General features: G+C 42.4%; 1 protein-coding gene across 1 annotated transcript in view; it reads left to right on the top strand.

Moving 5' to 3' along the window:
* MTHFD1L (methylenetetrahydrofolate dehydrogenase (NADP+ dependent) 1 like) overlaps positions 1-27033 on the top strand; it is a 337567-nt gene that overhangs the window by 286868 nt on the left and 23666 nt on the right. The window contains exon 27 of the mRNA XM_040350849.1: positions 17679-17779. Within this exon, the coding sequence (XP_040206783.1) occupies positions 17679-17768 (90 nt within the window). The 3' untranslated portion in view covers positions 17769-17779. The remainder of the gene's footprint in view (positions 1-17678; positions 17780-27033) is intronic.

Raw genomic sequence — 27033 nt, 5'->3', positions numbered from 1 at the left:
GTAACGTAAATCAGATACGTTGCGCCGCCGCAGAGATACGCCCAGAGTACAAGAATCTGGCCCTAAGATCTCTAATATGTAAAATAATTCTAAAACTGTTTTCAATCTTCATAACTATTAAGCTGCTTTTTTTTTTTTAAATACCTGGTGATTTTTCTATGAATGCCCTTGAAGAGTTACTTTCTGTTATGGGGTTGATCACTGTCTCCCAAATATGCTCCTGCTTATTATCCTGTTACATGTACCCCTCTCTGATGGAGATTACATGTTAGGAATGCATGCAGACATGGTCTATTGTCCCATAAGGAAGCTGGTCCAGATCAGTGTGTAGCCATTATTCAATTCAGTACATGTAGACAGGAAGTGGCTAAAAGATGCTGGATTAGCAACGCATTACTGAAATACTAAGGACATTTAAAAATATATGCTTTTATGAAAAAAATGGCAATTGTTTGATACATGGTGCTTTAGCAAACAATGTGTTGTACAGTTAGGGTTTAGCTCTTTAAATACCCTTTTAAATATACTTTAAATACATCTAGCTAATAATTTGAGTTTAAAAACATATTTTTATACATAGATTACTGTTACTCAACACTATACCTCCTTCGCCTGTCAACTCTGTCACTGCTTACTTTCATTTAGATGCGTTTATACGTAGACCTAGTCCCTGATTGGTAGCATGTTATTAAATATTCCTGTACAACCAGGTGTCAAAGGGAGGGGGTCACCGCTCCAGGTAGGTCTTTGCAGCCAATTTGAGGAACCTCTCAGGAGTCCAAGGTGCTGGCAATGCACAAGGCAAACATGGAAAAAATGGAAATGGATGGACAGCCGCACTCCAGAGGAACTTGAAGAAGTAGGGCCAGATTCAGGTACAATTGCGGCGGCGCAACGTAACCCGTTTACGTTACACCGCCGCAAGTTTTCAGTGTAAGTGCCTGACCTGTAAACTTGCGGCGGTGTATCGTAAACACGTCCGGCGCAAGCCCGCCCAATTCAAATTGGGCGTGTACATTTAAATTAGGCACGCTCCCGCGCCGGACGTTCTGCGCATGCTCTGTTCGCAATTTTCCCGACGTGCTTTGCGTAAAAATTACGGCGACGTGTTTGTGAATCGCGACATGCGTAATGTACTTACGCCGAAAAAAAAAATCAAAATCGACGCGGGAACGACGGCCATACTTTAACATGGTGGAGTAATTTCACACCATGTTAATAGCACACTTAACTTTGCGACGGGAAAAAAAGACTTGCGCCGACGTAACGAACGCGAAAACCTTCGTGGATCGCCGTAACTGCTAATTTGCATACCCGACACTGGAAAACGACGCAAACTCCACCCAGCGGCGGCCGAGGTACTGCATCCTAAGATCCAACGGTGTAAGTCAATTACACCTGTTGGATCTTAGGGCTATCTATGCGGAACTGATTCTATGAATCAGTCGCATAGATACGACAAGAGATACGACGGTGTATCAGGAGATACGCCGTTGTATCTATTCTGTGAATCTGGCCCGTAGTCTTTATTAATAAAAAATGGACATGCAAATCCAAAGATACAGTCACATGAAGGGACAGCCAACAACCAGGTGTCACTCTTAGAAATTGACTGGGGAAGTATGAACTGGTAAAGCATCTCCCTTTTGGGGTTTGAAGATCTGTGTAATAGCAAAAGCACTTAAGTGACTTTATAAGTAATTTTCTTTTAACAGACAAGACATACTGTACTTACAGGCATGTTTTACATCATGTTTTTTTTTTCATGTTTTAAATAACCATTTGCAGTGTTGGCTTACATTAAGAGGTCTCCATCGCTCACCTGAAAAATAAGAATTTTCAATTATATTGAACCTAAGCAACAGTAGCATATATTAACCACTCAAGCCTCCCGTGTAACGGCAAGTTTATAATTTATGATGAGCGAATTGATGCTCTTGGAGTTCTGTGAACTTGAATGTTTGGGCAAATTGTATTGAGTTTTGTCACAGTCCAGGAACTGGCACAAAGGCCAGTAGCTTATGGCAGTAGAGAGGCTTCCACTGACCAACTGGATAAGTGCACAAGCAGGTCACTCTGGGGGCCTAAATGCCAACGCGTTTTTATCAGAGCCTCCTGATGGTAGAGGTGGGTTTTGCTGCATGTTAATACCAGGTCATAGTCCTCAGAATTGCCACACCAGTAGCTGAGCAAGCCGGGGTCAAGTAGCGGAGATATAGCAGGTAGGGATCAAACAAAATCATAATCGGTAAACAAGCCAAAGGTCAATAACAAGTGATTGAAGGTTGGAATCAAGCAAAAATGCAGTTGAGGAACAAGCCAAAGAGCATTAATGAGTGAGTAGTAGCAAAGATACAGACGGCAGCAGGAGTGACACGAGTGAGATATTGGCTGGAGATAGCATAATAATCTGACAAACAGGAAGTGCAGGGACCTGGCTTAAATTGTGAAGTTTATGTGAGTATCAAAGTGTTCAAAGTTCACAAGAAGCAAGAATTAAGGCAAGGTTGTGTAAGCAATCAGGCAGGGAGCTATCCAGCATCTCAAGTGGCTCTGCGAGAAGAGCTACTGTCGGACATAGCAGAGGCCCTGGGCTTGGCTCCAAGCCCTAACAAAGTTAATAGGAGGCAAGTCAATCCTGGCCTCTTTTGAGCTACTAAGTAAGCCATTTTCAAAAACCGGGATGGGAAACCAGGTAAATTTTGCCAGTGGCACAAACAAAATGTACATTAGGATAGGTCTTTTTCATACAGCTTCAAAGGTGACATGGAAAATCAACAACTCTGTTTAAACATTAATAAATACTTTGGCAGTTCTCTGTGTAAGTATTTTTTCAGGCTAACATTTGCTTTGCTTACAGGCAGCAGCACCCCAATTCACTGTTTTTTGAGCTATAGCCTTTTAATTTAGGGATGTCCCGATACCGAGCATTTCCCCAAGTACTTGTACTCTGGGAAATGCTCCCGATGCTTCATCCGATACCTAGGCAGGCAGGGGAGTTGCAAGTCTTCTCCCCCCCGTGCTCAGTGTTGTCTGCCCCCCCCCCGTGCTCAGTGTTGTCTTCCCCCCCCCCGTGCTCAGTGTTGTCTTCCCCCCCCCCGTGCTCAGTGTTGTCTTTCCCCCCCCGTGCTCAGTGTTGTCTCCCCCCCCCGTGCTCAGTGTTTTCTTCCCCCCCCCCCCCCCCCGTGCTCAGTGTTGTCTTCTCTCCCCCCCCCCGTGCTCAGTGTTGTCTTCCCCCCGTGCTGTTTTTCCCCGTCCGTGCTGCTCTCTCACCTCCCCTGTCTGTTCGTGCAGTTCTCTCCCCCCCCCCCTGTCTGTCCGTGCCGTTCTCTCTCCTCCCCTTCCCCCGTCCATCCGTGCCGTTCTCTCTCCAACTCCCCCCGTCCGTCCGTGCAGTTCTCTCTCCCCCGTCTGTTCCGCTCTCCCCCCTCAATCTGTCAGGGGGGGAGAGCAGAGGTAGGAGCCGCTAAGCCCGGCTCCTACCTTTTCCGAATGAACATGATCACCGACTCTGTCCATTCATATAACTGAGCATCGTAACCTCCTGTGTTTTACGATGCTTAAGAACAATGCACTCGGAACAATGGTTGCCTTTATTGAAATGGGAGCATCACTACAAGTCACATAAAGCAAAACAAAACCTGGAAAACTGATGCGTTTAGCACTGAATCTAGTGCTTAGTCACAGCTATGACTAAGCACTAGATTCAGTGCGAAACGCGTCAGTTTTCCAGGTTTTGTTTAACTTGTTGTGACTTGTAGTGCTGTTCCTATTTCAATAAAGGCAATCATTGTTCAGAGTGCAGCTGTCCAGAAACATCCTTTGTTCCTGTCTTGCTAAGTATAGTTAGTTATTTTATTGACCATATTCCTGTAATTGGTTGCTTGCCACTGACTGTATAAAAAAAAAATCAATCAGCCTAAATTCCATTTTGACAACAAACTGGCCTTACTTATCTAGGAAGAGATCATCAGGTTCTGAAAAAAAAAACAAGGATATCAATAAATCATGGCATTCGAACCACAGTGGTCTCAACAAGTTAGGCAGTATACAGTACCCCTTCTCTTCAGTAGTTAATATATATAAATTAAAATGGTAAGGGTATAGGACACACTCCAACACAGTACTTGCATACAGGTGGGATATATAATGGACGTAATGAAATGGTCCAAACCACACTCATAAATTCTCCATTTCATTCCTGTTCCTGCTATTAAGTATACTACTGTGTATGCTAATAAAACAAATGGATGAAACCTTGGGATCCCCCTGCCTAATCCCCACAAAAACTATGTGAATCCAAACAAAAAGATGAGAAAAAATGGTGCACCTGAAAAAGAACAACATACCCTAAATGTTTCGCTCTAAATAGTTTTGTCAGGGGTGCCAATAAATAATAAACTGCAGCAAATCATCACATTTCAGTTTTTGGGACCCAATGACCTCTTTTAAGTAAATAACACCACATACAACAACTACATTAAGAAATAGTCCTATAAGTTGGCTCTATTCCATGGTCCGTGGGAATGCGCATATCCATTGTGTACCAATAAATTCTACATTGTAAAGAAATTCACCACTATGACTGTCGGGGATCATTTTGCTGCATTAAATATACAATTAGTGTATGGTCTTATCACAACAGCCCCTACACTACCAGTGTCCAAAGTTAAACCATTCAAAGACTCGCTGGACTGTGCAAAGAACTTTGTTCACAAAATTAACAAGATGAAACCGTATGTCAGAAATTGAGACGCTTACTGTTCTCTGTGATAGATGCAGTTTCCAAAGACCTTAAAGGCGTTTTAAACTTTTATATGTTTTGTTTTAACTAGGTATTGGTGTAGTTGTTTCCCTTTTTGTCTTTGTTTCCTTTTTACCTTGTAATGATGGACTCGCATGTTGTGGCTGCAGTTTGTAGTGTCATGGCGATTGATTCCCCTATGTCCATGTATACATTCCCCTAGCTTGTCCCTATTTGTTAAAGGCACATGCAACCTATAAAAAAGGGGGGGGGGGGTTGGGACTTTGAATGAGATGCGTTTTTAGCAGTATGCAATTAAATATATATATGGAATATAAAAAATGTTTCCATAATGGCTAGGCTCAAAATTACCAACCAAAAAAACCCTAAGCCAAATTAATCTGTCTAGCTGAATGCATTAAAAACAGAGGTTTAGTTGCATGTATTTGCAAATACCTGTGTAAGCTGCAGGCCAACGTCAAGTCACTCAGTGTACTGTAGTTCCTAACTATGAATTTTAAAGTCTCCTAAAAAGGAGCACAGGTCTACTAATCAATAGATAGTGGGCATGTGATCACCTAAGCCCTATACAGTAAGAAAAAATTGCGCTTATCCGGAGAAAGGGTTAATGCATATAAATTAATGTAACATAAGACAAAAGGATATATAAACCAAGAGGAAAATATATGTATGGAAGGGAAGGCAGCAGTTTCTAGTGCCGAGGCACAAAATATAAAGACTAGAGAAAGGAAGGGGTTAAAACTGCGCCATAGCACCCAGACTCATTAATTAAAAAGTCAATTGGAAAAAATCAGGATTTGGAAAAAGAAAGTCTATAAAATTTTCCAGGGATTCCACGATACTGGTGTATGGGATAGTGGATCTGGTAAGCAGCTCATGACTCTGGTAACTTTGCTACACACGAACAATTGTGGATCATCTGGGTGGGATCCACTATCCCATACACCAGTATCGTGGAATCCCTGGAAAATTTTATAGACTTTCTTTTTCCAAATCCTGATTTTTTCCAATTGACTTTTTAATTAATGAGTCTGGGTGCTATGGCGCAGTTTTAACCCCTTCCTTACCTAAGCCCTATACTTGGTCTAGCAAAAAAGAGCACTGGAAAAACAAAAAAAATGCAAGAGTGCAACCAAACCAAAATACCACCAAACTAAGGGCGGACCACATCAACCTGGGTCAGCTAGTCAAAAAATGACAATGCATAATTAACTGTCGGTGGTAGATCTGTGGAGGCACTCTATTCCACTCCTGAAACGCATCGCCATCTCTGGATAGTGTTGAAAAAAGGGGGGATAGGGTTTAGGTGATTACCTGCCCCCTATCTATTGATTAGCACACCTGTGCTTTTTAGGAGACTTTAAAATTCATAGTTAGGAACTACAGTACACGGAGTGCCTTGACGTTGGCCTGCAGCTTACACAGGTATTTGCAAATACGTGCAACTAAACCTCTGTTTTTAATGCATACAGCTAGACAGATTAATTTGGTTTAGTGCTTTTTTGGTTGGTAATTTTGAGCCTGGCCATTGAGCAAAAAAAATTTATATTCCATATATATATATTTAATCGCATACTGCTAAAAACGCATCTCATTCAAAGTCCCAACCCCCCCCCCTTTTTTTTAGATTTACAGGGATGGAGGCCTGTGGTAGTTTTTATTATATGCCTCATCTAAAGTCCCAACCCTATCCCCTCTTTTTTCAGGCACATGCAACCTAGCTTGTCCCTATTTGTTAAAGGGACATGCCACTTCTTGTTTTGGGTCACACAGAACATACAGTGCTGCACAATCCATAACTTGCCATTGTCAGTGTTGCATCACAAATTAGGCAGTGCCAATGTGATGAGACTGCACAGTGACTTCTCGGTTAATTGTTATGCCTATTTAAAGAACAAAGCGAAGTGGGGTTCACCGCTCCAGGGAAATCCCGAGTGCAATCGTGGATAAGTCCAGGTAGATGTGGGTGCTGGCAATGCACTAGGCAATGGAAAGTGGCAAAAGACGGATGGACGGCCGCACACCAAAGAACTCTTGAGTTATCTTTATTGAAGAAACATAAGCAGACACCGCAAATACACAGCGAGAATCATAAACAACCGACGCGTTTCACACTTGGTCAGTGCTTATTCATGGCCATTGTTATGCCTGTTTCAGATCAAATTACTGTTTAGCGCTCAATTGTACTAGACAGGTACAGCAATTATGGGATATGTAGTTTCTTCACAGGAAGTACCAGTTCTTAGACTACAAACAGATATCATGCATTAACCTGTGCAGTGCCATGCTGCATGCCTCATGTTTGAAGACAAACAGAAACTTCTGACACAGGAACATGAAGATTTACTTTACTATAGAATGTATGTACAATGCAACAAATGACACCATGAAACTACATGATCAATGCACATCGAATGCACATCGAAATACAAGGTGCAGGTAGGAAGGTGTAGAATGACTTTTAAAAATACTAGACCATATTGAAAAGTTGATGCATCTGAATGGGCATTTACTTTTGTCTTGAAAATGACACACGGTCTGACTTTTTGACAACAAACTTCAAAATGAGCAGGTTTTCAAAAATATCCGGCCGTGTATACGCTCCATCGCCAAAGCCCTTCAAACAAAAATCCACGGAAAAGTTTGTTTGAAGTCTGACTGTGTGTATGAGGCTTTAGATTGTTTTTGTCCTATGCGAAACACGTAAAGCTGCTTTTACTCATAGTCGCCCCTTGTCACATATTAAGGAAGAAAGACTAATATGAGGGGAATATGTGATGTTCATACCTCTGACCTGTAGATGTCACTGTATATAGATGTTGCATGTATTCTACATTCTATACTTGTTGGTATTCTGGGCCAGATCCACAGCCCGGCAGCGCAACGTTACTTTTTAGATTTAAGTTACACTGCCGCAAATTTCCTAAGTTAGGTACCGATCCACAAAACACTTACCTGGAAATTTGCGACGGTGTAACTCAAATCCGTCCGGCGCAAGGCGGGCCAATTCAAATGGGGCGAGTCCCATTTAAATTAGGCGTGCTCCCGCGCCGGACGTACTGCGCATGTTCCCGACGCTTTTTTTTCCGACGTGCATTGCGCGACGTGACGTCATTTTTTGAACGGCGCGTAGCGTATTTCCGTATTCCCGTACGGCTTACGCAAACGACGTAAAATTTAAAAATTCTACGCGGGAAGGACGGCCATACTTTACACAGCAGTACGCCTGCTGTGTAAAAGTAGGGCTGCCTCACAAAAGTGTAACTAAGCGACGGGAAACTAACGTAGCGGCGACGTAGCGAACGCGAAAAAGCTTTGAGGATCGACGCAACGCCTCATTTGCATACCCGACGCTGGATTACGACGCGAACTCCCCCCAGCGGCGGCCGCGGTACTGCATCCTAAGATCCGGCAGTGTAAAACAATTACACCTGCCGGATCTTAGGAATATCTATGCGTAACTGATTCTGTGAATCAGTCGCATAGATAGAAACAGGGATACGACGGCGTATCAGTAGATACGCCGGCGTATCCCTTTTGTGGATCTGGCCCTCTGTTCCTATTATGGATGCCTAAACTTGTTAAAGCACTCTATAATAATTACACTACCTCCCAGACTACAGGACATAACACTGACCTTATAATAAACACCATAATCCTAATGAAAAAATCTGTGTAGGAAATTAGTTCCTGTAGCTTTTAGAATGAAGCCAGATGCTCTGGAGGTTTGTTTTTCCATGGCATTGTTTAATTAATCAAATGATCCGAGTCAATAATTATAATGCTGTGGAATCCAATAAAGTTCCAAGAATCCTTTTAGCAGATTCAATAAAGTTTGTGGAGGCCAGTGAAAAACACAACATGTTCTCTGTAGTCACCTTTCCAGGCAATTCTTTTCATTGGCAGAGTGTAATAAGCTTGTAAAATGAGATCTTCTTATTAAAGGTTAAATAGCAGAGCTCTTCTCAACACACAAAACACATTGCTGTAACTCGCAAGGAAAGAAATATGATATTTTCCTGATGCTAGGGTCGTGCTTGAGAAGTTTTTGTCACCAGAAGTTTACCAGAAGTTTTTACTTATTTTGTGTTGTGGTTGAAAGCAATTAGTGGTTGTTAATGTAATGAGCTCTGGGTTCCTTTGAAAGCAAGCTAATTCCAAGTTTTCCCAGGCAGTTCCTAGATTTGATACTCTGTGCGTATATTGTTTTATTCTTTTGTATAAAGTAAAACTAAAAGGGATCTTTGGCCAGTTCAAATTAATGACTTCCTGCCATTCCCTTGAACTGGATTCAATTGAGACCATGCCATGTCACAGAGACTCCACCATTTATGACAATGTCAATTCTTATAATCAGAAATGTGCTCCTAGAGGCAGCATGCTATATGCCAGGGGTATTGAATTAAAATTCATGGAGGTCCGATTAGTAAAATTTTCTTCCAGCCGAGGTCCGCATCGCAGTTTTGTGCGATTACCCCAATTCTTTACATCGCAGCCCAGGGGTGCAGGCACGACACACCATTCGTTTGAATGGGCTGCTGCGCTTGCGTTTCTGCTGGGAAAAGGTCCTGGCATCTTTTTAAAAAGGCAGCCACATGGAAACTGCATGATGCGTTTGTACCATGCAATTTCCATGTGCAGAAAATTGCACTTTGCATTTTAGTGCATTTAGGAGTCAATGGTACCCCTTCACGTTTTCTGTGCAGCACCTAATTTTGTGCGCAGCTGCTTGTCCCCTTCACATCTTCCCCACCACAGCCCTGTCCCTCTTCACATATCACCCCACACAGTATTACCTCACTTCACATATCCCCCTACACAGTATTACCCCACTTCACATATCACCCCACACAGTATTGCCCCTTCACATATCACCCCCACACAGTATTACCCCCCTTCACATTTCCCCCCACACAGTATTGCTCCCCTTCACAGTATTACCCCACTTCACATATCACCCCACACAGTATTGCCCCCTTCACATATCACCCCACACAGTATTGCTCCCCTTCACATATCCCCCCACACAGTATTGCCCCCTTCACATATCACCCCACACAGTATTGCTCCCCTTCACATATCCCCCCCACACAGTATTACCCCCTTCACATATCACCCCACACAGTATTGCCCCATCACATATCCCCCCACACAGTATTGCCCCATTACATATCCCCCCACACAGTTTTGCCCCCTTTACATGACCCCCATCACATATCTTCCCACAACGTATTGCCCCATTACATATCCCCCCACACAGTTTTGCCCCATCACATATGCCCCCACACAGTATTGCCCCATCGCATATCCCCCACACAGTATTGCCCCATCACATATCCCCCCCCACACAGTATTGCCCCATCACATATTCCCCCCCACACAGTATTGCCCCATCACATATCCCTCCTCCCACACGATACTGCCCCCTTTACATGATGCCCCCTTTACATGACCCCCCTCCACACACACAGCACTGCCTCCGGTCCCCATCCTTAACATTTTCATACATTTTCCTCCCTTCCCTCTCCACTCCTACCTTTCACAGAGCGGAGAGCAGGAGGTGGGATAATCGTGAACTAAAGGCGCGGGAGCTGTCGGGTTGACTTTTTGGCGAACTGGTGATTGGCTGCTAGGACCGCCTCTTAGCAGCCAATCACCTCCCATCTAACATGACAGGCAGCTACCTCTCTGGTCCCGCCCACAGTCCAGAATTGTCCCGCCGTCCGCTCCTCTTCTCTGCTAATAATAGCGGAGGAGGCTGGAGACAAAAGCGGCGTCTAAATGGCCCGATCGCCGCGGTCCGGAAAGAGCAGCAGCTCGGGACGGACGCGGACCGCGGGCCGCCATTTAGTGATGCCCGCTATATGCCATCAGTGGTTGAATCTGGTATATATCAGATTCAGAGATCAACATTTTTATATAAGGAAAAGGTTTTTTTAAAAGATCTAAAACACTGTTTTGCTGATTTGTTTAGACCGGATTGTAATCCAGACTCCCATGTCATAGGCAGGTAGTTTGCTACAAGCTACCTGCTCCTGCTGTCACCAAGACGTTTAACCACTTCAACCCCGGACTATGCATCGCTTTAACTGACAATTGCGCGGGCGTGCGAAGTTGCTCAAAATTTGTTTTTTTCCCCCACAAATAGTTTTCTTTTGGTGGCATTTGATCACCTCTGTGGTTTTTATTTTTTGCGCTATAAACAAAAATAGAGCGTCAATTTTGAAAGTCTATATTTTGTACTTTTTGCCATAATATCCCCAATTTTTTATTTATTTTTTATAAAAACTATTTTTTTCTCAGTTTAGGCTGATACGTATTCTTCTACATAATTTTTGTAAAAAAAAATCGCAATAAGCATATATTGATTGGTTTGCGCAAAAGTTATATCATCTACAATATAGGGGGTAGTTTTATGGCATTTTTTTTTTTTACTAGTTATGGCGGCGATCTGCGATTTTTATCGTGACTGCGACATTATGGCAGACGCATCGGACACTTTTGACACTATTTTGGGACCATTCACATTTATACAGCGATCAGTGCTATAAGAATGCACTGTTTACTGTATAAATGTGACTGGCAGGGAAGGTGTTGACCAGTAGGGGGGCAGGGAAGGGGTTAAGTGTGTCCTAGGGAGTGATTCTAACTGTTGGGGGGCGTAGCTTACTGTGACACATCACTGATCGCTGCTCCCGTTTAGTGGGAGCGGACAATTAGTATTGTGTCACTAGGCAAATCAGTGAGATGCCTTGTTTACAAATGTATCCCCTAGTCCCGCCGTTTCATGACCTGATTGAGGGTCACCGGCTGACATAGAGTCCGCAGGTCCCACGGGCATGGTCACGGAGACCGTGGCGTGCACGAGCGCTAGCTAGTGGGCAGGTTCAGAGCAACGTGTGTGTATATATAAGTTGCTTTGCCTGCCCGTGCCATTCTGCCGACGTTCATGTGTGTGAGGCAGTCGGCAAGAGGTTTATAGCAGCAGCATGCTTTTTGAATCACATTTCATGATTGGTTTAAACAAAAATGTGCCCTTTTTTATCGTACAAAAACAACGGATAACCACTACTATTAGGGGTACTAAAGGTTGATTAATTGTTTCAGCCCTAGTTGCTAGATTTCCTAGAACCCTAGTTTCCCTCAAAAATACTTTTTCATTAGGTTTTTATTAAAGTGTAGGCCTAATAAATGTATTTTTTGTTTTTCATTTTAACCACTTGCCGTCGCCGCACCGTCATAATACGTTCACAAGGTGGCTCTCCTAGGCGAGATCACGTATTATGACGTCCTGCCTTTTAGACGCCACTAGGGGCCCCCGCTCGCCCCCGACTCCCGTGCGTGTGCCCGGCGGGCGCGATCGCCGCCGGGCACACGCGATCGCTCGGTACAGAGCGGGGAACGGGAGCTGTGTGTGTAAACACACAGCTCTCGTTCCTGTCAGCAGGGGAAATGCTTTTCTTCGGTTCATACACTGTATGAACCGAGGATCAGTGTTTCCCCTAGTGAGGCCACCCCCCCCCCCCACAGTAAGATAACACCCAGGCATACTTAACCCCTTCCCCGCCCCCTAGTGTTAACCCCTTCACTGCCAGTGGCATTTTTATAGTAATCTAATGCATTTTTATAGCACTGATCGCTATAAAAATGCCAATGGTCCCAAAAATGTGTCAAAAATGTCCGAAGTGTCCGCCATAATGTCGCAATACCGAAAAAAAAATCGCTGATCGCCGCCATTACTAGTAAAAAAAATATTAATAAAAATGCCATAAAAATACCCCCTATTTTGTAAACGCTATAACTTTTGCGCAAACCAATCAATAAACGCTTATTGCGATTTTTTTTTACGAAAAATATGTAGAAGAATACGTATCGGCCTAAACTGAGGAAAAAAAATGTTTTTTTATATATTTTTGGGGGATATTTATTACAGCAAAAAGTAAAAAATATTCATTTTTTTCAAAATTGTCGTTCTATTTTTGTTTATAGCGCAAAAAATAAAAAACGCAGAGGTGATCAAATACCACCAAAAGAAAGCTCTATTTGTGGGAAAAAAAGGACGCCAATTTTGTTTGGGAGCCACGTCGCACGACCGCGCAATTGTCTGTTAAAGCGACGCAGTCCCGAATCGCAAAAAGTACTCTGGTCTTTGGGCAGCAATATGGTCCGGGGGGTAAGTGGTTAAGCAGGGTAGGGTAGGATTAGAACCTCCTGAGGTTCTTATTGCTGTCTCTGTTCCTCCTAACTAATTTTACCATGTCTGTACTGTGACCATTGTAACAGGAATAGAATGTGATGTGAAATCCATTATTTTACAGAAAGAGTTATGGGTAAATCTTTCAAAAGGGTTAACTGTCTAAGGCAGGGTTCTTGACCTTTTGAAGAACGTGGGACACTTAAGTGATTTGGTAACCGGTCGCAGGCCACAATGTAATGAAATTGTTCAGAGTTTCAATTTTCTTATTTTGAATAGCATAATTAAGATTTTAAACAATCATTTTATGTGCAACCAATCCCCATTGATTACACCCTTTCGTCTCCCTTATCCCTGCACATTAATCCCCTCATCTCCATCCCCTCCATTGTATATGACCATTACATTAACCGCTTCACCTCCTCCAGCCTCTGTGTAAGTCCTGTATGCCTTGTACAGTATTTAGTGCACCATTACCAAGCTCCATGTTTTAACCTCCTGAATAATACCGGCATGTTTCTTGCTTACCAAAAAATTGTGGTAAAAAATAAGATCCCTTATAGTATCTGCTTTCCAAAAATGGTTAATTTCGGTGGCGTTCCTATAGTTCTGGCAATTTTATTTTAACAGAAAGTTAGGGAAACCTTTTTAATTTTTTTTTATTTTTTTTATATATATATAGAAAAAAAAAAAGTTTTATTTCTATTTTTTATTTTTATATATATATATATATATATATAATATATTTATATAATATATATATTTTATCGATCTCTATCTCTATCTAGAGATAGAGAGAGATAGAGAGAGAGAGAGAGAGAGAGAGAGAGATAGAGATCTATCTATCTATCAGCCCTCAAAAAATCCACTCGCCTGCTCGCATTTTGCGAGTGGATTCTACAGTCTGGCGAGGAAGGGCTGCCTGGGAGTTGGTGGGCGGGGGGAGCCGTCAGCCTGTGTCAATTTGGAGTCCTTCTCTCAGCGATCACGGAGGCCGGAGGGGGGGAAGAGAGAGAGATGTTAAGTGTTCAGAGCGCAGCGGGGGGAACAGTGATAACAACAGCTTTCATTTCAATAGCCGTGTTCCCCGCCGCTCGCTGTCAAATACAGCCTTGCCCCCTGGTCCCGGGACTTTGATTGACAGATCACCCGTCGCTGGGATTGGACAGTTGATCTGTCTATCAATGATATGAAGTTGTGCGGCGGGAACACGGCTATTGAAATGAAAGCTGTTATCACCGTGTTCCCCCGCTGCACTCTGATCACCTGGGCGGCTCTCCTGTTCCTCTCCTCGGCTGCACAGGTAGGCTGCAAGGTGGACACAAGGCTCCATGGTGGGCACACGGCTGCAAGATGGACACAAGACTGCATTGGTGGGCACTGGGCACACGGCTGCATTGGTGGGCACACTGCTGCATTGGTGGGCACTGGGCACACGGCTGCATGGTGGACACAAGACTGCATTGGTGGGCACAAGGCTGCATTGTGAACACAAGACTGCATTGGTGGGCAATGGGCACATGGCTGCATTGGCAGACACGCGGCTGCATTGGTGGGCACAAGGGCTGCATTGGTGGGCACAAGGGCTACATTGGTGGACACACTCAGCCTGCATTGGTGGGCACGGATACAGTTGTTAATGTTTATTTTAATTACCGTACTTAATTCTGCATAATACATAAAACGACTAGCCCTTCCTAAAATCAAAGTGCTTGTGGAAGAGAGGAGAGAAACTAAATGAAAATACACAGAGGTACTATAATCACCTCCCTCTAGGACAATATAAAAAATCAGTGATGGTAAAAAGCGGCCACCTTATCCCATCTACTGATAGGCAAATTTATAGCAATACAACATACAATGCATTAGCAACACATTACATATCATCAAGGCGGCGCTACCTAAAAAAAAAATATATATATATAGCCACAATAGTGTAATATATATATATATATATATATATATATATATATATATATATATATATATATATATATATATATATATAATATATATTACACTATTGTGGCTTTTTTTACCTCTATATCTGAGCACCAGTCGCTGGATGCGTTTATGTACCTTTTTGAATCTGGAAGTGGAAAGGCATTTTTGAGTTCATACAACGCTGTATATAGTACCTTTTGGTAAGAGCAATTACAACAGGGGTGTATTTAGACCCCAAATTATCTTCACGAGTGATGGTTCTGGTGGAAGAGGATGAGCATTTCAAGCCGTTGAGATCTCTCTTGCTTTTCTTTGAACACGGACTCTTGTCTCTCCTGTTTACTACCTGTTAATGACTTCACCGTCTTCACTTTTTCAGATATAGTGTTTATTGTTCCAGAAACATGTTTGTAATCCAAAGCACTTGTATATCAAAGCAAATTTCCCCATAAGAAATAATGTAAATTCAAATGATTTGTTCCACAACCATTTATTCATAAATCCTTCAGTTTATAGTCCATATAACAAGATTATAGCAATGCTATAGGTTGTGTATTCATAAAATGTCAATTTAGAAATGGAAGCCTCCACAAGGGGATTAGAAGCAAAATCCAGTAGGAGCTACAGAGTATAACAGAGAAGAGAGGCTCCCCTAAGTGTAGCAATGTGTTGCAAAATCTTGTACTTTCATTAAATGTTACCATATTGCTACACTTAGAGGTGTCTGTCTTCTCTCTTATACTCGGTTGTGACATGACGCTACTCTTATATCAAAACATCGCTTGTATATCAAGTCAAAATGTATTTAAAAATCTAGCTTGTCTTGGAAAACACAGAGTTACTCTCAAACCAAGGTTTTACTGTACTTGACCATGTCTTAAAATAAAAAACATACAATACTTACTAGACCATGAAATCCAACATTGTCTTTCTTGAAGCAAAAGCTCTTTGCCCTTCCTTTTCAGTACCGCAATCTTTAATTCAGACGTGTTCCATGTGCAGACACGGGGACTGTGGGACCTGGCAAAGACTGCACGGCATGTGTGCACATCTTGCAATCTGCTCCTGGGATGGATACATCTTGCAGCCAAGGAGGCAGTGTCTGTACACACGAGAAAACTGGCAGAGACCTGCAATGTGTCCACATACACTACTGTATGTGCAGGGACTTTTACATAATTTTAGCCTAGGCTTTCTGGCAGTAAAAAAAAAAAAATTAAATGTTAATAGTTTTTTTATTTTTTCTCCCAGATTGAAAGAGGGAGGAGGTAGAAGTCAGGAGAAAGGATTTTGGGGAAAATGTGTAAAGTTTCACTTCATGCATTGATGCTTTATGTAGCACAGAAGGGGGCTTTATGTAGCACAGAAGGGGTCATGTGGCACAAAGCATGTATTTGTCCCCGTTATGAAGCTGGAATTATTATTATAATTTTTTTTTTTAGTTTTCTAGCATGCCAGTAAAATAGCATGTATGCATGTACACTACAGTAGCGATAGAAAATACCCTTTTACAGCGCATGTCCTGGGTCTGGAGTTTACCCTGTAGCCGCTGCACCTGTAGGGCCCTATGATTCCTGTATTGTAACTGTACTGTCTACCAGGGCTCAAGTCCTGCGGGAACGCGTGGGAACGGAATTCCTGCACTTTTTTCACAGCAGGAACGCAGTTCCCTTTGCAGGACTAAAGCAGCCGAGAGCAGCCGAGCCGCCCGAGCCAATCCTTCACTAAGCGGCGATGCCCAGCTCGAGTCACTGTCAGGGGCAGGCGAACCTTAGTAATACTTTGTTACTGGCCGCTTCCTGTATATGGATTCATCCGGTAGTGTGTGGGTATTCCGTCACTTCCTCGATGCCGCAATGTCTTCTGGGAGCTTTTTTCATTGTTCCCAGGAGACATTTCGGAGGTCTGCCGCGAGTTATCGCCGGATTTAGAAAGAACTTGCTTAAAGTTCTTTCTAAATCCCGCGATAACTTGCGGCAGACCTCCGCAATGTCTCCTGGGAACAATGACAAAAGCTCCCAGGAGACATTGCGGCATCGAGGAAGTGACGGAATACCCGATGAATCCATATACAGGAAGCGGCCAGTAACAAAGGATTACTAAGGTACAGTGGATCGAAGAAAAAAACAAAACATGCGGTTTAGTAATTATGCATATGAGCGTATCATTTTATTTTTTTGGCGGGGGAGTGGATCTTGGGTGGGAGTTCCCACACTTTTTTCCCCAGGACTTGACCCCTGCTGTCTACCCTCATGTTGTAAAGCGCTGCACAGGCTGTTGGCATTATATAGATTCTGTACAATAACCACCAGTCGTCTGAAATAAACAGCATGTGTATGTGCTGCTTTATACTTGTATGATATGCTTGTATATTATTATTTTAGATCTTTATTCTCCTCATTCATGCTCATACTGTGACATTTATGGGAGGTCTCCTGTTATGGTATTGTGCAAGTACATTTTTTGTAGATAACATACCTTGGTTTTATACAGGTTGATACTTTTTAGTGACTAGCAGTCTGATAAAGTAAGACTGCTTTTACACAGACCACCAGGGGCCAATAAAAACAGTTGGCTGATCTGATCCATGTTTTACACATTGCAATGGACATTTTAATGCTACATGACTTGCCTATTGCTCGCTAATGTAAGTGGGTGGGCCTGCCATCCACTTCAACCATGAACCAAAAACTTGTAAAGTTACCATAACTGTTGTCTAACCCCAGTTTATCTATATAGAATGTCATGTCACTAATGTGCACTTTTTTCTCCTAGATGAGTACCATGCCAGGATTACCCACAAGACCTTGCTTTTATGACATTGACCTTGATCCTGACACTGAAGAAGTAAAAGGGCTATTCTAAACAAACCTCAGGTACACCCAATCTTTTATTTTAGTGTGTATTCATATTAAATCTGTTTTTCCATCTTTAGAAAATGATCTTGGCTAAAATTACATTAGTGAAAAACTAGTAGTTTTGAGAAAAATGTTCTGTGTATATTAACCACCTCCCAACCAGGCCAATTCTGACATTTCTCTCATACATACAAAATGCAAGAAAATTACATAGACCCCCCAAACATTATGGGGTAGATTCATAAAGAAGTTACGCTGGCGTATCTATTGATAGGCCGTGTAACTTCTAGGATGCTCCGGCGTATCTTTTTTCTGTATTCAGAAAACAAGATACGCCGGAATTTGGCTAAGATCTGACTGACGTAAGTCTCTTACGCCGTCGTATCTTAGTTGCATATTTACGCTGGCCGCTAGGTGGCGCTTCCGTCGATTTACGCAAGGAATATGCAAATTAGGTAGATACGCCGATTCTGAAACGTACGTCCGCTCGGCGCATTTTTTCACGTCGTTTACGTTAGTCTTTTTCCGGCGTAAAGTTACCCCTGCTATATGAGGCGTATCCTATGTTAAGTATGAACGTCGGGCCAGCGTCAAATTTTCCATCGATTACGTCGTTTGCAAAAAGGGCTGTGCGTAATTTACGTTCACGTCGGAAGCATTGGCTTTTTGCGGGTTAATTTGGAGCATGCGCACTGGGTTACATTAACGGACGGCGCATGCGCCGTTAGTCAAAAATGTCATTTACGTGGGGTCATGTTTTATTTGCATAAAACACGCCCACCTCTTCACAATTTGAATTAGGCGCGCTTACGCCGGCAGATTTACGCTACGCCGCCGTAACTTAGGGCGCAGGTTCTTGGTGAATACAGAACCTGCCTCACTAAGTTACGGCGGAGTAGCGTATCTGAGATACGCTACGCCCGCACAAAGTTACGGCGGGCTATCTGAATCTAGCCCTATGTTTTTTTTTTTTTACCCAACATGTCACGCTTTAAAATTGCACACGCTTGTGGAATGACGCCATACAGTACTTCGGTACTTAAAAATCCCCATAGGCGATGCTTTACATTTTTTTTACTGGCTACGTGTTTTGAGTTAGAGAAGGTCTAGGACTAGAATTATTTCTCTTGCTCTAATGTTCGCGGCAACACCTCACGTGTGGTTTGAACACGGTTTTCATATGTGGGCGGGACTTGTGTATGAGTTTGCTTCTGAGTGTGAGCACACGGGGACTTTAAAATTAACAATAAAACATTTTTTATTTATTTTTTACTTAAAAAAATTTTTGTGTGACACTTTCTTTTTAAAAAATGTTTTGATCACTTTTATTCCTATTACAAGGAATGTAAAAATCCCTTTTGATAAGAATATGGCATGATCGGTCCTCTCTACAGTGAGATATGGGGTCAAAAAGACCCCACATCTCACCTCTAGGCTGGGAAGCCTGTCATAAAAAAATACACAATCTTGTCTTCCCAGCCGAGGCGACGTTGTTTGAACGCAGAGGCCGGGCGTGATGTCAAAACATCATGCCCGGCCTCCGACGATCAGAGAGACTCCGGCGACCATCTGGTCCGCCGAAAATCTCTATGGTAAACATCCAGGGCTGGCGGATCCGATCTCCAATTTAAAGATCGCAGCGGTGAGTCGGTAGAAGCAGCGGCGGGAGGGGGGGGGGGACGTCCTCTCTCGTCGCTGGATATGATTGATATCATGGTTGTAGGAAATCGCTGGCTGAAAGACGATATCTGAATGATGCCTGTAGCTGCAGGCATCATTTAGTTATCCCCGCACAAAGCCCAGGGCGTCATATGACGGCCAGCCGTCGGTAAGTGGTTAAGTAATAAATGATTTACTGTGTTTTTAAATGGGAGAAATCATTTTGTAGTAATAAAGTTAGAAAAATCCTCCACATGAATGTATATTGTATGTGATAGAGGGTACACATTAAGTGCATGCATTAAACCAGGGCTCAACAATATCCGGTCGCAATTGCGACAAGAAATAGTGACCTGGCGCCCGGGGAAGCTTAGGCCTTCAGAAGGGCGCAAAGCCGTGACCTCAATTGCCGACACTGTGTCTCCGTGCGCCCCCACCTCCCCTGCTGCGCAGGCCGGCAATTGAGGCCGCGGCCTTCTGCAGGCCTAAGCTTCCTTCTGTGATCTGGTCATCTTGTGGTGGCCGTTGGCATTACAAGTAAAACAGCAATCCAGCAATTCTAATGTGTTTTTCACCGTTTTCACTGCCATCTCCTTCCCTCTAATTAGAGCCCCCAAACATTATATATATTTTTCATTCTAACACCCTAGAGAATAAAATGGTGGTTGTTGCAATACTTTCTGTCGCAACGTATTTGCGCAGCGGTCTTACAAGCGCACTTTTTTTTTTATATTGTAAAAGATAATTTTACGCAGAGAAAATTGATACCCAACATGTCACGCTTCAAAATTGCGTCCGCTCGTAGAATGGCAACAAACTTTTACCCTTTAAAATCTCCATAGGCGACGTTTAAAAAATTCTACAGGTTGCATGTTTTGAGTTACAGAGGAGGTCTAGGGCTAGAATTATTGCTCTTGCTCTACCAATCGTGGTGATACCTCACATGTGTGGTTTGAATACCGTTTGCATATGCGAGCGTTACTCACGAATGCGTTTGCGTCTGCGCGCGAGCTTGGAGGGACGGGCGCGTTTTCTGGCTCCTAACTTTTTTAGCTGGCTCCTAGATTCCAAGCAAATTTGTCAAACCCTGCATTAAACGTATCTTTGCTTTATAGTTTCACGCACTTCTACTTCTAAATTATACCAAATTGTCCTGGGCTGACAGGCAGATCAGTGAGATACATAAGTGCAGGCTACAATCATCTCTTCTGGGCTTTCCATAGCCCCAATTTCTACATTTGCATTGAGCTGCACTTTTAAAGTCGCAATGTATTTCAAGATTTTATATATGATTTATGTAGAATATTTACTGATTGCTTTAAATATGAGACATATTCAAACCTTGTACACCTCAGAATAGTTCCCCTGGTACCTGTTTCTAACATTTCAATGCCAACATGCTCCCTTCCCCTGGGGCTGCAAGAGCATCCTGGATCAAACTGCTCCATACACATAAGCCCTCATTGTAGCTCTTAGTGTGTTATAGTGTATTTCAGCTGTAATATATGTGAACATTGTCACTGCATCCCAGATTCTTTCATATGCCTCTCCTGGGCATGCCCTGCTTGCTGCTCTTATCTGTTGCTGTTCAAGTCAGTTTTTTTTTTTTTTTTAGCACAGCTGATAACACAAGGGTGTGCAATAGGTTTGATATTTCTTAAGGTGTTTGTAACATGAAACATGATTTGGCATTGCTGGAAGATTGGTCAAAGCAGTGGAAGTTGCAATTCAACGTTTTCAAATGCAAAACAATGCACTTGGGGATTACATATTTTCTGATAGAGTACAATATTGGGAATGCAGTGCTGGTCAGAACTAAAGGAAAAATATATGGGGGTACTTTTTTGTTGATAGCCAAATGAGCAAACAGTGTGACCAGGCAGCAGAGAACGTAAATAGAATTCTGGGCTGCATCACTAAAGGGATCACCAGCAAAAGGAAGGGGCTTTTGATTCCCCTATATCTTTGATGTACCGTATATAGTCGAGTATAAGCCGAGGCACCTAATTTTACCACAAAAAACTGGGAAACGTATTGATTCGAGTATAAGCCTAGGGTGTCCATCTGCATGCCTCACTTTGTCTCGCCGTGTCCATGTGCATGCCTCACTGTGACCATGCCTCACTATGCCCATGCCTTGCTGTGTCCAAGACTAGACTGAAGTTTAACATGGGAGTCTATGGAAGGGCTGCCCGAGTTTGAAAAATCGGTGATCCCCAGCCGTAGGTCCCCTAGACAACAAACTTTGCACACTTGTAGAGGAAGAGTGTGACAAGTCCAGGGAACCTACGGCTGGCCAGTACCGGATCCCCAAAGTCCGGAAGATCGGGCGCAAAAAGGTGACTTGAGTATAAGCAGAGGGGGGCATTTTCAGCACAAAAAAATGTGCTGAAAAGCTCAGCTTATACTCGAATATATATGGTAACCTCATTTTGAATACAGTGTCCATATCTGGAAACCTAAAAGATACAAAAGGATATTGATGAGATAAAATGAATCTACAGACGGCCAACCAAAATGGTGAAAGGTCTGAGGGATAAAGCATTACAGGAGAGACTGTGGGAACCTAGTATGTTCATTATTGAGGATAGGAGGGCAATCTGATTCATGACAAACTTCTAAATACGTTAAGAGTGTAAAATAAGGCTCACAAGGATTATGAACACCGGGACATGACCTCAAACTACCAGAAGGAATGTTCTAAACAAACTTCCAAAAGTTTTGCCTAAAGAGTAGTTGTTTCTTGGAGAGGTCAGCAGTAAATTCATTTAAACCTGTCTAGGAAAAACTTAGATGTATTCAAACATAGACAAATATATTTCTGTATAATATGGGCAGTGATAACTGAAACTTAGTTTTCCATTTTCTGATAGGAGCATCTTACATTGCTGTAACAAGCAATTTATATGGTTTACAAGTTAGTTTTATTTCCTAGTTACCATCAAATAGAAAAATCTTAGGCATGTCCACAGTCTGATTATGGACCTGTAGACCCTATGTGGCAGTTTGCGTTTTTTCACAAATCGTATTGCATTAAATGAAACTAGTCCCTTCAGTGTTTTTGAATGTAAAACAATGTGTTTAAAGTAATGCATTTAGTGTGAACTAATGAATAAGACCCTTGGGGTTTTAACTATGCTTCTGTAAAGGAACCATTTAGGAGCCAATTTTTAAATATGACCAGATATTGCTCCTTCTATGCTCCATAATAATACTGCAATTTATGTCCAATTCCTATAATGCAGGCCATGGGGTGTGGAGCCTTGCTATATGTCTTGAAAGCCTAACTTTAGTCACAAAAGAAAAAATCAGCACAAGAGACATTACTTTTTGTTGTTCAAACTTGTCACTTGTGCTGCTGGCTCCTGCATTCCTGAACGTTTTCCTCCATTCCCCTCTCACTACCCCCCCCCCCCCCCCCCCAACGGAATTTTCTGGTTCGGTGTTAATAGAGCCTATGGACACGCAGTCCTCAAGACTATGTCCTCCCTTTCTGCACACTCCTCCTTTCATAGAACCTGTACTATAGCGTCTATGAATGAAAGATGATCTATGAATGGAGGGGTTGGACCTTTTCATTCATCTGTCCATTCTCCATTCATAGTTTGCTTTTCATTCATGAAAGTACTGCTTCTTTAAATGGAGGTGGGAAGGGGCAAGGGCAGTTATAGTAGAAGATTACAGTGGTAGGGGGAATTGGAAGAGGAGGAAGATTTCAATAATTTGCATGAGCCCGGCAGCACAAGTGGCACATCAGATTAAAGTTCCTTGTGCTGATTTGTCTTTTTGGACTGAACTTGTACTTTATTGCAGCAGCTTTTCATTCATGGGAAGCAAAAAAGTGTTTTAAAAAATGTGAATACCGATGAAAGGTTTATGGTATCAAATAATGCAAAAAAAAAAAAGTAAAAGCCTGCGGAAACAATTGTGCAAATGTTCAATTCACTAAGAATTTTATGGTAAATACCTACTGCGGCAAAGTTTTGCTAATGTGGTAATTACCGCATATTTTCATGCAGTAACTTATCGCATTGAGTTGTTTGCGAAGTTCATTAGCTGTTCATTTTCGTTTTTGCTGTAAACATCATGGTCGTTATAGCTTAGTGGATTTAACTTAACAGTAGCACTTTTGCCTGTACCATATTCTTAGAGTTTTCCCATAAGTCTTGTGTGAGGGACTGCCCTCTGCCAACTTCTAAAAGAATGGTGTTTGGCAGCAGTACTTATGATCTCTCTATACAGTAATTCAGGCTTATGCTTGTACATACTCTACATGATGGGATGCTTTACTTTGCATTGCCAATTTTTGATTGACAGAAGATAATTTGTCAAACTGGTGCTAATGTTTTACAAGTTCTGTTAAAGTGGTTAGACCTTTAAAACCACAAAACCAAGGGGTATATTTGCAAAGGAGTGAATGTTAGTCAATACGGGTATATTTTCTGGGTTATTGTGTTTTAAATTAGCGATTAATTTACCTTTATTGAATGTTTGGTGAACATCACATCCGCAGCTGTAAAAAATATGCCCCAAGACTTATTGGTTGTAAACCCTTACATATACCTAGTGAAGTGACTTGCTTCAGTTGATACCGAGATAAAATGAATCCCCCCTACTTAAGTGGTACCTTTCCAGTCTACTCTTCATCTATTTAAAGTCTAGAATTTATAAAGCTTGTCTGACCTGTCAGTAAAACGTCTCAGGAGCTGAAATTACACACTGCAGAGCTCAGTGAGGAGAGCTCTGACACCTGATTGGAGGGAAGGGATGCACCCTACTTCACACCGCACACAGGAACAGATCTGGAGATCCCTTCCCTTTCACCTTCCTTCCTTCCTTTTTTTTTTGGTCTTGGGAAAACTTGTCAGAGGTGATTCAACTGACAAGCGGAGAATCGAGGCAGCTTATAGAAATGGCACTTGGCCCTGGCTGGTTCAGATTGGTGCTACTTCACTTGATGTAAAAAATGGCCATTAAAAATTTCGAACATGCTCTAATTTTTTACGTCGTTTTTAACGTTGTCGTTTTTTTACGTCGTAAAAAATGGTTGTGTGTGGGCTTTAACCACGTGACAAAACGTGCATGCTCAGAAGCATGTTATGAGACGGGAGCGCTCGTTCTGGTAAAACTTGCGTTCGTAAAGGAGTAAGCACATTCATCACGCTGTAACAGACTGAAAAGCGTGAATCGTCTTTTACTAACACAAAATCAGCTAAAGCAGCCCAAAGGGTGGCGCCATCCGCATGGTACTTCCCGTTTATAGTGCCGGTATACGTGTTGTACGTCACCGCGCTTTGCTAGAGCATTTATTTTTTCACGATCGTGTGTAGGCAAGGCCGTTTTAATGATCGGGTTGAAAAAAACGTTGTTTTTTCAAGACCCTTAAAAACATCATTTTTTTAGAACCCGAAAAACGGTCGTGTGTATGTGGCATAAGGCTCATTCACATTGCAGAAACCTGAATTTTTATGCATTAAAAAATATTTTCTATGTGCCCTGTTTTGGCTAGAACAAAGTGCCCTGGTACAGTGCAGACAAATGCATGCTGTATACATTTTTCTGCAGAAGACCAAAGCTGTTAAGTCTCCTTTTCTCCATCCACCTATGCACTGCATTTTAAAACACAATGGGGGTTATTTACTAAAAGCAAATTCACTGTGCGCTTCCAAGTGCACTTGGAAGTGCAGTCACTGTAGATCTGAGGGGTACATGCAAGGAAAATAAAAAAACAGCAATTTTGCTTGCATGTGATTGGATGATAAAAATCAGCAGAGCTTCCCTCATTTCAGATCTTCCCCTCAGATCTACATTACTGCACTTCCAAGTGCACAACGGATTTGCCTTTAGTAAATCAACCTCAATGTGCTGCCCCTTAAGCCAGAATATAATTTAGCATTAGCCTACACAAGAGGATTGTTTTCCTCTGCAAATCCTATGTTAAAGAAATCCACTCTTGAATTCTGTGTATCTAGATTATATCTAATTCAGTATGACATGACAAAACTTCTCTAGTTTTCTATACAGAACTGCTTTGAATGCCATTTAGATTAACAACATATGTCCCCTTTCATTTATATCAAAGGAACAGCTGTCTTGTCCTTTTTACACTGAACAGTTCTTACAGGGGTTACACAACATTTCAAACAATATTCAGTGATGACACACTTTTTTGCAATTTGCCCTATCAAATGCCCACAGTCACCTGCCAGTGGAATGCCTTTTCTGATCCGGATTACCATCATTAAGCTAGGTAACCTTATATATTGTAGGTTCACCCAGCATTCTGTGAAGTATTGATTCTGTGATCACAATAGAGGCATTGGGGGTTATTTAGGAAAGGCAAATCCACTTTGCACTGCAAAACTACGGGGCAGATTCACATACAATTGGACAGGCGCAGCGTATCAGAGATACGCTACGCCGCCGTATCTTACCTGGCGTAAATTCGAATCCAGGAAGAATTTGCGCCGTAAGTTACGGCGGCGTAGTGTTTTTCTGGCGGCGTATTTGAAATTGGGCGGGTTGGGGGCGGGTTTCCATTAAAAGAAGTGCGTCCCCGCGCCGAATGAAATGCGCATGCGTCGTTCCTAAATTTCCCGTCGTGCATTGCGCTAAATGACGTTGCAACAACGTAATTTTTCTAACTTAGACGTGACTTACGTCCATCCCTATTCACGGACGACTTGCGCAAAAAAAATTCAAATTTTGACGCAGGAACGACGGCCATACTTTAACATGGCAAGTCTATCTATACGCCACAAAATAGTAGCTTTAACTATACGCCAGAAAAAGCCGACTACAGACGACGTAAGTGAATGCGACGGCCGCGCGTACGTTCGTGGATCGTCGTAAATCGATAATTTGCATACCCGACGCGGAAAACGACGCAAACTCCACCCAGCGGGCGCCAAAGTATTGCATCTAAGATCCGAAGGCGTACGAAGCCGTACACCTGTCGGATCTTACCCAAAAGCCGTCGTATCTTGGTTTGAGGATTCAAACTAAAGATAAGACGCGGGAAATTTGAAAGTACGCCGGCGTATCAGTAGATACGCCGGCGTACTTGCTCTGTGAATCTGCCCCTACAAGTGCAAAGTGCACTTAAAATTGCACTAAATTACACTTGGAAGTGCTGTCACTGTAGACCCGAGGGGGACATGTAAGGTACGTTAAACAGCATTTTAGCTTGCACATGATTGGATAATAAAATCAGCAGAGCTTCCCTTCATTTCAAATCTACCCCTCAGATTTACAGCGACTTCACTTCCAAGTGCACTTTCAGTGCAATTTCAAGTGCACTAAATGACCCCCATTGTCTCCATATGTAGTGACTATTGTTAGAGTCAATAACCACAGTTATGCCCTGAAGGATGGGTACCATGCATATCTCTTTAAAGCCCAACCAAACTTTTCATTTCAATCCTCTAAATAAATTTCATATGCCATAAAAAAATTCTATAGAGAAGGACCCTTGTTCTCTCTATAGAATCTGTGGTCTCTCCATAAATCTGCTTCTTTGTACAAGTGGGAGGTGGGCCTTGTATTATTCAATGGAGGGGCATCTGTCCCCTGTAGGGTTCATATGGATAAGATTTTTATTTATTTTTACTTTT

Source organism: Rana temporaria, chromosome 4 (genome assembly GCF_905171775.1).
Source record: "Rana temporaria chromosome 4, aRanTem1.1, whole genome shotgun sequence".
Taxonomy (NCBI): domain Eukaryota; kingdom Metazoa; phylum Chordata; class Amphibia; order Anura; family Ranidae; genus Rana; species Rana temporaria.
Note: the sequence above shows the minus strand (reverse complement) of the source record. Positions and strands in the feature narration are given on the sequence as shown.